This window comes from Arachis stenosperma, chromosome 6 (assembly GCF_014773155.1).
Source record: "Arachis stenosperma cultivar V10309 chromosome 6, arast.V10309.gnm1.PFL2, whole genome shotgun sequence".
In the NCBI taxonomy this organism is placed as follows: domain Eukaryota; kingdom Viridiplantae; phylum Streptophyta; class Magnoliopsida; order Fabales; family Fabaceae; genus Arachis; species Arachis stenosperma.
The window spans coordinates 5,457,204-5,469,454 of record NC_080382.1 but is presented as its reverse complement, the minus strand read 5'-3'; the positions used below and the strand labels follow the sequence as shown (position 1 = coordinate 5,469,454).

The following is a 12,251-nucleotide window of genomic DNA, read 5'->3' as shown; positions in this document are numbered from 1 at the left end:
GAGTTTTATATCGCTATATGTATAATTATTAATTAGTAAACATTTAAATTAGTCTTTAAAAACTTTTAAATTTGATATTCAATTTTAAAAACTAAAATAAATTACTTAATGTAAAGTCAATAACTAAAGTGTATTATTTATAATGATGATAGAGTAAATGATACATGGATGAATAATATTACGATACGTAGTTAAATAATATTATGACATATTGCACAATCATCTACGTTAATATGTCATGAGTCAGTAGATCACTAGTCAATCCGTCCTTATAATATTATACGTGGCCAAATTATAAAATAATATGTGTTACTAAGTCACTAATAATTCCCGTTATCAAACTACATTAGTACATTGTTAACATTGTTAACGACAAATAAGTCAAAAAATAACAGTATATTTTTGCCAACAAAATATAATTGATGCAATTGAAATTTTAAGATATTTTTTTAGTACACTGTACAAATTTCTCACACTATTTTTGTAATGTTCAAAATCTTAAAGTAATCTCTAAAATTAATGTCGTGCACTAAAATTGTTATTAAAATTAAAAAAATTATATTATATTAGTTCTTAACTCATTTTTTATTAACAATGTGCTGAAGTGACTTGATGACGTGGATTTTTAGTGACATATTTTATCTCATAGTTTGGTCAATAATTATACCATATGTAAAATTATGCTATGTGTCACAATATTATTTATTCTCGTATTATCTACTATATTATTATTCCATATGTACCAAATTAATATGTTACTTTGTATCAAATGACTAATGATGCAAATATATCAACGGCGTCAATCTCATGACCATTTTGGGAATTTAATCCTTTTGGAAAATGGCTTTAACGTGGCATAGTGCGGTGTTCCGAATAAGATCACTCGATTAGTGATTTTAACGATTGATTTTATTGTGTTTATTAGTGATATTCCCCCAACTGGCTCTCACTGTCTTGAGTCGCAGCAGATCCTCAAACAGAATCTCACAAAACCGAGTGAAGAAGAGAGATCGAATGGCGGTGCCGGCGAGTTTCAAAGAGAAGGATTTTCTATCATGCTGCGGAAGCACCACATTCGCCAAACACATGGTTACCGCCGCTCCCTTCTCATCACTGGGGCACGCAATTTCTGTTGCCAGAGACGTTTGGTTCAACACCGTTGATGTTAACGGTTGGCTTCAAGCTTTCTCTGCTCACCCTCAGATCGGTCAACAACACGCTCCCTCTCATGCCTCTCAAACCAGTGCTCAGTTCGCTTTCTTTCCTCTCTCACCACTTCACTCTTTTATTTTTCTTTCTTTTTATTGTGTTTTTTTTGGCGTTGACTCTTTTAAAATTGAACTCGAATGCACGAAGATTACGCATTTTTTACCGTGAATTACTTCAGAGTTTGAGTTTAATTTCTGCTACATGTTTAGACGGTCTAAGGAGAGATTGCGGAAAAGATAAGAAGAGACTAAAACTGTGTGTATGAATTCACTTGTTAAGTGTTTTTCATCATAATCGTTACAAATATATATAGGATGAGCACAAAGGAATGTAAATCTATCAAATGAAAGATGCCGAGTAATGCCTCAGCAAAAAAACTATTCTATAAGAAAATATATAGCATTTGCATTTTGATAAAACAGAGAAATGGAAAAAAGAGGAAGATATGTGTGATTATTTTAAGCACTTTTGCTCATATGACACTAGGACACTGTGATGCTGATTTCTCTAGAAAGGAATACTTGTAATTAAGATTTTTTTCCCCCCTTGATTGGTGATTGTTTGTCGTTGCTTATAATTTCATAAAACTATTGGAATTAGGCCAGTTGAGTGATTCTTCCGGTTTTTGTTTCATTGAGTTCAATAAGTGTTAATGGTAATGATTTTTGCACCAAACTATTGTGTAGGTGGAGTAAAGGAGAACAATCAACTGCGCTTGCAACTGCTACTGGTTCTAGCTTACAGGTTTGCTTGCTGTTGCTTCTTGTGAACAAAAGTCAATTTAGTTTCTGTATGCTCTACTATGAAATATAAGAGAACTTATAGATCTCTGCTGTCAGGTTACTTTAGATTATTTCGAATAAGAGTATTGAATCGTGTAAAAGAATCTGTCTCTGGGGAGGTGTATTCTCTTACTTGTTACAAAGTTATTATGTATGGCTTCTGATTTTGCATGTTTCATATTTTGGAGTTGCATCATCACTTGGCTTGGTATTGCTGTTATTATTGTGGAGGGAGCATATGTCGATTAAACAAATTGGGCTTTGGATGGGGTAGGCTAGAGGGGGATTTCAAATGTTTTTTTTAGAGTTTATAAATGAAGATTAGCCTTCTAAAATGTGTTTAATTTGAAATTTGTAGGAACTATCTGAATGGAATGTTCGGTACTGGGAAAAGTTTGGGTTTGTATTTCTCATATGTGCATCCGGGAGGAGCACTGATGAGATACTTGCTGAACTGAAGGTACATTGGAATTTGAAATCCTCTGTTTTTGTATATCCATGTTTTTATTTTTAATTAATTATTTAGTTCATCCAATGCCACTGTCCATGACTATGTGTTTAGTTATTTACTTATTTTTCTTGATGGAAGACAAAAAAGGAAATGATGAATTATTTTAGAAGGTTGAGCTTAAGATTCTTCTGAATTTATTTTTAAATCAACCGTTTCAAGAGATAGAATGGGTGCCTTTCTTGGATCTGAAATAACTTGTAGATAACTCGTTATTTTTGGTTGGACATGGTTCTCATATTACCAGGTTTTGAGAGACATTAGGACCTGGAATCTTCCTTTCTTGCAGGCTTTCACTCTCCTCTAGTGTCTATCATCACTTTGTCAGTGCAGAAGTCAATTACTAAAAATTCCTAATCTATTTTGGGGTCTGAATATTTTGTACCTTTCACTAATCAAGGAACTTGAGTGATTAAAAATGGAAAACACCAGGTTTTGAAAGACATTAGTACCCAGCATCTTCCTTTATTGGAGGCTTTCACTCATTGTCTATTATCTGTGCATAATTCATTAACTAAAAATGTGTAGTCTATATTGGGACCTGAAATATTTTTTTACCTTTCTCTAGTGAAAACTTGAGTGATAAAAAATGGAAAATGCTGATATATAACACTTCGCAATTAAATTTTAAATCAATATGTTGTCACGTTGTGCAGAGACGTTATACAAACAGGCCAATTGTTGAATTCGAGATTGCAGCTGAGGAGCAAATGAAAATTACAGAACTACGCCTTGCAAAGCTCTTTTCAAGTAAAGAAAGCATCTCGTCCACAACTGATAAAGATTCTACCATGTTTGCCAAAAAGGCAGAAGGTACTTCCTTATTGTCATGGTTTGGTTAAAATTTTATACATCCGGATTGTATAACTGACTACCCTGATCGACCTGACTGAGGATTAGTTGGGTATTTTTGTTTGCTGGATAGCTCATACTTTACTTTTCCTTGGGAAATTACAATTGTGTTAATGGTTGCCACAATGTGTAGTCTTTCCAAATGTTTTGCATCAAAAAATTCATAATTTGAGCATTCCTGAAATCCTGGATCTATTTTGATTCTTAAACTTTCCCAATGCTAGAAGATCGTATAAGCATTATTGGTGGGCATGTGACTGCAGCTTCAGAGAGTCCAGTAGGAAAATCAATCCAAGCTCCGGCTAGAACCCGCCCGCCCATTACCACTCACGTGTTGGACACTTCGCGAGGTGGTCCAGCTGCTGGTATTGATGTACTCTTAGAGGTGTGGAGAGGTGCTCAGTCTCGCCCAGAATTTGGCGCCTCAGACAATGGCGGTTGGGTGTTTCAAGGGTCATCGAAGACGGACTCAGATGGCCGCAGCGGTCAACTGATGAGCATAGTTGACAATGTTACTCCTGGGATATACAGGATAAGTTTCAACACAGGAAAGTATAATCCAAGAGGCTTCTTTCCATATGTATCCATTGTGTTTGAGATCCAAGAGTCACAGAAGAGGGAACATTTTCATGTTCCTTTATTGCTTTCCCCGTTTTCATTCAGCACTTACCGTGGAAGCTAGAAAAGTATAGGAAGGTTGACCAGTAATTGCTGCTTACATTTGTGGGTCAATGCGTGTTTTAGGAACATCTGTAATACTCAAAAGTCATGTAAAATACTAAAAATGTGTGTAAGTTCAAATTCACAATTAATTTGGCTCAAGAATCAATCATTCACATAAATAATTCACAACTCATTCACTTCTTATCATAAAGTGTAGCTGATGAAGCAGCATCTTGGAACATTTTGAATTTTCTAACTTTTCAGCTTACTCATAGTTTATTGATAAGCATAATTTAATTACCAACAATCTGAATCTCATGATTTTAAGTGTATTTCGGAAGAATACAAGTATTTCTATGTCTACCTGAAGTGTCTCAAGTATTAGCAAAGTTTTGTGTACCCAAAAAAAGCATCTGAAAAGTGCCAAATATAGAAATATAAATGAGTGCCTTATTGGTGTTTTCCTTTGCTTATTGAATCTTATTAATATAGATAGTACTTTCAAGCTAATAATTGAGTCACGAAATGTTCTCAGTATGACATTTTTACTTGGTTTTCTTATTTGAGTTCTCATTTACAGAGAAATTACTAAATGCCTCGTGGAGGATTCTGTGAATTGTGCTCGTCCAATTAAAATGACATCTTAAGATAAGATTAACTTATATTTAAAACCTCTCTTAAAATAAAATATTCACATTAAGAGGTAATGCTTAAAATTTTATGAATAGACAAAGCAATCTTTAATAATTTTTACTTAATGCTTAAAATATTCTGTAATATATGTTTACTTAATTATCACAATTAAGAGATAGATATTACTAAAAATATAATTACATGTCATTTTGATATTTAAAATTGACCGTTACTAGAAATGAATAGTAATTTGAAGATTAGTAATTTTTTTAATCCCTTTAATTTTTTTTGGGTCTTCACTTTTTAATCCATTTCAAACACTGCATTTGTGTTGATCTTAACAAAGCAACTGGAAACTCAATTAGACTTGTGTTCTTTGGGGACATTGGTATTGGCCTCAGGTGAAGATGCCCTTCTTTCATGCTCACCATGGCTTTCATCAGCTTTTGCTCCATTGTTCTTTGCCTTTTCTCCCCCATAATAAACAATAGGTCTTTCCAATTGTTCCTCAAATATGTTCTTCTTAAAATGAGTTCCCATCTACATTGTTACAAAAATTATATGGTGGATTTCATTGGCCAGGTGGAAATTCCTATGCAGTAGTATTCATGTGAAGATAGTTGAAAACTCTTAGATGACAAGTCAGCTAACCGTTTTCAACTATTAACTTTGTATAAAAATAATTGCAAGTGAGACTTACCTGTGTAACGATTGCATAGAGTGGTAGTGAGCTGTAAGTACAAAGTAACTGAATAAATAACCTACAATCCCAGCAACACAAAGAGATTTAAGAACATATTAAAGAGGAGGATTGAATTAACACTGCATACAAATTAATTAAAATATAATAAAGGAAATTGTAGTGTCATAGTTACCCAATAATGAGCCTTGGGATAATGTAACCAATTGGTCCCATTATACAGGAATGGATGCCATAAGTTACCTGAGAAAATGCAATCGCTAATAATGAAGAAAATGTTTGGTGTAACAATGAAAACATTATTTAATGTTTTATAAAACTTTAATTTGTTTTACTCTATAGTTTGTTTTATAGTAGAAGTTAATAAGCTTACCAAGATCCAGAAGAAATAAGAAATCTCAAAAGCATTTTGGAAAAGGGTAAAGTGGATCAAGAAGAGAACAATGCGAGGACGGTTGAACCAGAAATGATGATCTGATGGTTGAACAACTAATTCGCCTTCAATGGCTACATGCCTCTCAGCTACTTCATTTGCTAATTCCATTATCACATGCTCTAGCTTTGTCCCAACAGCAAGTAGAAGCTGAAATCAAGACACAAAAAGTGAAATCTAATAACACTTTTTTAATTTGTCGTGTCTACGTGTTGACCATATTTTGGATAAGACACTCATCATACTCGTCCGACACATGTGTCTTTCATGTCTAATTGTGTTTCACTAGAAAATAATTTTTTTTTTCGAACACTTAGATGTTAACATGTTTATCTTTATTCTTAATATGTATTGAAATTTAAAAATAATATATTATTAATTAAAAAAGTATTTTATAATTAAAAAATATTTTAAATACTTTATATTAGGGATGTGCGTGATTCGGTCCGGCCTAAAGATCCGGTTCGATTCCAAATATCTTAGGGGTTATTTAGTGTGATTTCATCGGGTCTAAAATCGGATAAGGGTATAAAAAATAGACCCGATCATTATTTCGGGTTGGGTCCGGGCCATAGTTTGGATCACCCGAACCCGGCCCAATGGTTCGGTCATCATAAAGAATTAATATTTTGTGTTATTAGTGATGAATGATGGCCATTCTTGCGTGAAATTTAAATATTGTAAATCTTAATATTTGTGTTATTAGTCGACTATAAGTTAATGTTTTATATTTAAAATGCATAAAACTTTAGAGTTTAGACTAATACATAATATTGTATTATTTGTATTGATTTAAATATTTGGTGTTATTAGACAATATTAGTATTGATTGTGATTATGCTTTAATTTTAGAGAATGATTGGTTCTTGTTATATTTTTTTAAGTAAATTCTACCATGTCAAATAATGGTTGGAGTATTGAAAATTTAAATATTTTCACATGCTAACTTACAAGAAAGTAAGGTAATATAATGTTAATGGCCCAGTTTTCATCCGGTTTTTATTCGGTATAATCATGGCTCGAAAGTGTGTAGATTTCACCGGATTTAGGACCGGGTTCAGGTCTAACAAATATGCTCGATATATATTTCGGGTCGGGTATATGTCACATCAAACCTAATTTTAACCGGCCAATGAACATCCCTATTTTATATAATTAAAAAATTATTAACATAATTAAAAAATTAATTTATATTTTAATATCAATAAAATACTAAAATATTATTATAATTTACCTAAAAAATATTTTATATTTTAGATATATGTTATGTTTTCGTATCTTATAAAAATTTTAAATTCGTATGTTCATATATCTCGTATCTTGTGCCCGTAGTGTCTGGGCATATCATAGAGTGAAATAAATTTGTAAAAAATTATGATAGTGAAATTAACTTGCTAAAGATAAATGTATGGCCATGCATGTAAATATCAAAGGGATACTTAAATAAAGACGCGTAAAACGTCTTTTTGTAAAGACGTTTACATGCTGCATTATTATTGGACCGGTTATTTTTAAATTTTTTAATATATTAGAATAAAATCGATTTTTTATAATAATAACAATAAATTCAATTTTTTTAAGGATCTAATTATATTTTTAAATTTTTAGGAATTTAAATGTCTGCAAAACAAAAAATTTAAAAATATATGTCTTTTTATCAAAAAATTTAAAAATATTCGATTTAGATTGTGTAATTTAATCGGATTAAACCGGATCTAATAATTATAATGCAGACAATTAAGTTTATTATTGTTGCTATAATAAACCGATTTTATTCTGATTTATTAAAAAATAAATTATTAACTAATTCAATAAATATGTCAAATAATAACATGATATATATAAACATCTTTAAAAAAAAAAAATTTTAGCGCCTTTATTAAGGTGATTTCTAATACCAAAAGGGAGTCAGAAATTTATGGAGATACTTACTATGACGGGAATGAAAGCAATCCAGAAATATGTATGCCAACCTGAAAGATTGCAAACCGGGTTTTTAATTTTTTTTACGGAAATTAAACAAAAACTTATGAGAGAAAGGATACATTATTATATACAGATAGACACTAACTAAATAAAAAGACGTAACTTATTTTTTATTTTATTATTATTATTTTTATTAATTTTTATAATTATATTTTTTATTATTATATATATATATTTTTAAATTTTTAAATAAGAAATAAATTAAATTAAATTTTTATAATTTATTCTTTTTTATTATCAAACAAAATATAAGAACATTTATTTTTGTATTTGTATCATTTGTGTTTTATTATCGTTGTCTTGTATTATTCGATTCTCAAAACTAAAGGTAACCTTCCTTATATAGTTTTTTTTTTATAAAAAAAACAACATCATTTCCTTGTAAATTTTTTGAAGAAAATTTATGACGTGTGCCCTTTTTCTTTTAATTTACTGAAAAAACCGAGTTTGACATATTTCGTATTATTGTAAATTTTATTAGCAAAAGGAGAGAAGCATAGACCATGCATAACTGAGTAACTAGCCGATGCATTTGATGATACATGTTTGAATAATAAGAAATACATAAATATATAATTTGGCCACATTGAACTAACTAAAATGCTTAGTGTGGCAAAAAAATATTATATGTATATAAAAATTAAGCCATTAAATTAAATATCATATATTTGTCATTCTACACGTTTTTAATATTTATTTTATATAAATAATTTTTTTTATATACGGATAACTCATAACTGGTGTTCTAACATACCGTTAATATTAATCAACAAGAAGATGACCACAAAGATCCAAAGATACCAACTGCAGCCATAAAGATATAATCTCAATTACGCAGAATTAACAAGTAATTAATGTCTTACGTAAATTAAAGAGCCAATGCAAATTAGAACCAAAAAGCCAGAAAATTTGAGCAACTGAGTTTTAATTAATAAAAAGTTATTTTGGAGAAGCACTTTACCTTATACCAACAACTTTCTTGAAATCATCTTCAACGGCACGAATCATGTACTTGTGAAAATTAAACTTTGGATTTCCCCTGCAGTGGGTCTTAAATAAAAAAGTGCAAAATATTATTATTATTATTATTATTATTATTATTATTATTATTATTATTATTATTATTATTATTATTATTATTATTATTATTATTATTATTATTATTATTCAGGCTTGGAGTTATTTATCATCAGTAAATAATAATTAAACATGGCACCTTAGAATCTTACCATAATAAAACCGAGCCTTAATGTCACATAATCTAATTTTGTCACAGATCCATAAAATTGCTTGAAGAAAGATTTCTGAAAGAAACATGCATCAATAATTAGAAGGAATAATGTCAATAACAAGACAAGATGTGAAATATAGGGCATAGATTATGATGTTGAGCAGATGATGTCATATACAAGATTAAAGATTAATTAAGTGAAGACAATCAGAATGATACTTTCTTATATATATAATTATTTATGTATTTCCTATCAATTTAATAAATTTTAAAAAAATAATTTTATGACATAATATCAAAATTTTTATGACCAAATATTCAGATTTTGAGTAATTCTAAAGATTTTTACTAACTCCAAAAAAAAGTTTCAGTATTAAGCAAATAAAAAAATAAAATTTATGCAAATTTTATGTAAATTTTAAAAAAATTCTTGCATGAGAGACTTGTTAAAAATATAATAATTCATGTTTTTTTTTTATCTACTTAAACTTTTAAAAAAATTAATTTTATAACAGCTAATAATAAAGATAATTAATAATCAATTTTGGTATACGGATCCAATCATGATCTAATAATAATAAGTTTTAAGTAATATTTTTATCTATGTTTCAAAATTCTTGGAGAGTTTAACATACCACCCAACCCAGTAGGGTCGAATTTTTGCCTATTCCTATAAAATGATCTCTGATAAACGCATGTTGGTGAACAAGAGTAACTGTTGACTCCAAATCTGCAACATAATTTGTTAGTTATTCTCAAACATAATTAAATTTCATTTAATTATTGTATACTACGATTTAATATATGTCCACTACCACAAAAACGGAATTTAGCCACCAAATTTTAACTATAAATGTTAAATCCTGATAAAAATAAATGAACGTATCTTGTATATTTATCACGAAAGATCGTCACAGTGGTTAAAATAAAGTGATCAAGTTTTACTTGACCTCGGTGTGTCTCATTGTTTTGAGTTGCAACAGAGTCTTCCCATTGCTTCCATTGACGTATCTATATATACAAACACAGGTATGCATTAATAATCAGTAAATATAATAAATCAAAGGAGGATTTATTTATTAATTAGATTATTAGATACTGACCCTTAATAATCCAATGGCAACTGTGAGAACACAAAACGTTACATGAGCGATAGCTAGGACAAATATGAAGATATGAAGATGATGCACTGCTTGGTTGGATAATAAAGGTACCTTGTTCTGGAAAATGAAACAATAAAATCTTAAATTGAATAGTTCTAGAATAAAATAATGACAAATTCTTAGCTAAAGAGTAGTATTTTCCATGGAAATTTAGTTTTCCTACTATTCTTGCAACTCAATTGACAATAAACTTGGTAGATTGAGCAATCATGTTACATAGAGAGAATGCTTATTTGGTGTTTATGAAAAAAAATATTATACTATATAGTACTATTCTAAATTAAACAAGTTTAATTATTCTGCTATGAAAATTTTGATTATTCTGCTATAAGATAATTGATCATTTTGGTGATGGCTGATTAGTTTATTAAAAAATGTATATTAAATTAGTTATCAAAATCAACTATGAATATAAAATATTTATTAAAAATAAGTTAAATAATATATATTTTATACATAAATATATAATGACTAATTTTGATATATAAACAAATATAAAGTAACGATCACGATACCTTAAGAATAAATATGAATTCAATCATCCAAACAATGTCGGATGTATATATAATAATGTTGTGAGTAGTACATAGTAATTATATGGTAATGTTAAGGAGACAAAAAAGACAATCAGAATTTACTTTATGAATGTTAAATAAGATAAATTATGACTATTTTTGGCTAATTTTTTTTAATTACCAAATATTTTTGCGGTAATATTAAGAAGACAAAAAAAAAAAAAAAAAACAGAATCTACTTTATTTAGCATTTATTAACTTGCCTTATTTACTCCATCATATTTGTCTCATTATATTAAATTATTATAAACAAATTTTGTAGATGATATAATTGGATGGAATATTGTATAGTTGTATGATAATGAATACCTTGCGAGCACAGTATTGAAGCTGAGCCTCTGCGGCTACTTGGGCATGAGGAAGAGCAAGAAGGTGTCTAAGATTGGAAGAGAAAGTAAGAGAATTCTGAAAATGTGATGAAGTAATATTTGTTTCAGCTTCTAACTCTTCTTTTTCTTTAAGACTACATGGAAGCATGTGGTGACTCCAACTTTTTGGGACACATATTTTTGTTATCCCACGTTGTGATACCGATAGAAACAGAGAAATAAACCCCAACACCATCAACTCTGAAAATTTCAAAATAATAAAAATAATAATAATAACAAAGAAAATGTAATACTATATTGATATCTTTTGAATTTTATAAGAATATCCACCTGATGATAATCATCATTTATATATTTGCCATGAAAATTAATATTATTAAATTATATTATATTTTTTTTTCTGAAATTAGGAATAAGACTCGAACGTACAACCTCTGGATGAATATGGAAAAATTATGCTATTTTAGTTATAACTTGTTGGCTTAAATTATATCATATTAAAATCAGTTTTGCCTATATCAATATATTTCATTGATATATATTTATTCATGACCAATTAAATATAAATAATTAATAAATAAACAAATTAAATGAAATCACATAAACTATCTGTGAAGTATTTACACGACAGCCCAAATTTTTTCTTTTTCTTTATTTTAGTTTATTTTAAAATTTACATTAAACTTAGAATGTAAAAAATGTTGAATAATAGACATGTCATCTAATAACAATAATAATAATAACCTTCTTTGATCTTGAGCAGAGCTTCATAGAGTGTGGTCTGATTCTTCTTCTTAAGACGCTTTCCGGCATAATGAAGGAAGCGCTCGACAGCGAAGGAGACGCCAACGATGACGGAGCAGACAACGGCAACCACCCACGTCGGAGTGAACTCTAATTCTATGTCTTGTTCCTCATCAACACCTCTAATACTCATTATTATTCTCTTCTTTTTTCCAACACCAATATACTACTATATGCATGCAACCTAGCTATGACAATTTGTGTGATTTTATTATTTGATCCCTGGAACATAGTGGTTTAATTTCCTCATTTTCATGTATGTTTTTATCATGATTATTAGATTCGTTCCAGCAGATTGTTGTTATTACCTACCAACTCTGTTGCAAATGAAGTAGTTGATGTTTTGATCATTTTGAATATTTTTCGATGCAACCAAGGGAATT

The 12,251-nt window shown here is 29.4% G+C and overlaps 2 protein-coding genes across 4 annotated transcripts; one reads left to right on the top strand and one right to left on the bottom strand.

Annotated features, from left to right (window-relative positions):
* Positions 1 to 878: 878 nt before the first annotated feature.
* On the top strand, positions 879 to 4,216 carry LOC130936801 (uric acid degradation bifunctional protein TTL). Of its 3 annotated transcripts, none has more exons than XM_057866950.1 (5): positions 879 to 1,250; positions 1,896 to 1,953; positions 2,350 to 2,451; positions 3,156 to 3,312; positions 3,576 to 4,216. In XM_057866950.1, exons 1-5 carry the CDS (start codon positions 1,015 to 1,017, stop codon positions 4,031 to 4,033), a joined length of 1,011 nt encoding a protein of 336 aa, XP_057722933.1. In that variant the 5' UTR covers positions 879 to 1,014; the 3' UTR covers positions 4,034 to 4,216. The 3 variants fall into 3 exon arrangements, with proteins under 3 accessions (XP_057722933.1, XP_057722935.1, XP_057722934.1); XM_057866952.1 differs by having other exon boundaries at positions 880 to 1,250; positions 3,615 to 4,216; XM_057866951.1 differs by having other exon boundaries at positions 880 to 1,250; positions 3,579 to 4,216.
* A 661-nt stretch (positions 4,217 to 4,877) lies between these two features.
* Positions 4,878 to 12,149, bottom strand: LOC130936214 (MLO-like protein 1). Its single transcript, XM_057866251.1, has 13 exons — positions 11,809 to 12,149; positions 11,045 to 11,304; positions 10,101 to 10,217; positions 9,948 to 10,008; positions 9,633 to 9,727; positions 8,996 to 9,070; positions 8,728 to 8,816; positions 8,521 to 8,570; positions 7,713 to 7,753; positions 5,721 to 5,930; positions 5,523 to 5,590; positions 5,348 to 5,408; positions 4,878 to 5,187 (listed from the first exon to the last, which is right to left on the bottom strand). The coding sequence occupies exons 1-13, from the start codon at positions 11,999 to 12,001 to the stop codon at positions 5,005 to 5,007; spliced, it is 1,503 nt and encodes a 500-aa protein (XP_057722234.1). The 5' UTR covers positions 12,002 to 12,149; the 3' UTR covers positions 4,878 to 5,004.
* Between the last annotated feature and the right edge of the window lie 102 nt (positions 12,150 to 12,251).

Coding starts and splice junctions, on each gene's coding strand:
- LOC130936214 (XM_057866251.1), bottom strand. CDS start 12,001: ATGAGTATTAGAGGTGTTGATGAGGAACAAGACATAGAATTAGAGTTC. Junction 7,754..8,520: donor CTTGTTGATTAATATTAACG/GTATGTTAGAAC, acceptor GCAATCTTTCAG/GTTGGCATACATATTTCTGG. Junction 5,931..7,712: donor TTGCTTTCATTCCCGTCATA/GTAAGTATCTCC, acceptor TCTTGATTTCAG/CTTCTACTTGCTGTTGGGAC.
- LOC130936801 (XM_057866950.1), top strand. CDS start 1,015: ATGGCGGTGCCGGCGAGTTTCAAAGAGAAGGATTTTCTATCATGCTGC. Junction 2,452..3,155: donor AGATACTTGCTGAACTGAAG/GTACATTGGAAT, acceptor CACGTTGTGCAG/AGACGTTATACAAACAGGCC. Junction 3,313..3,575: donor GTTTGCCAAAAAGGCAGAAG/GTACTTCCTTAT, acceptor TCCCAATGCTAG/AAGATCGTATAAGCATTATT.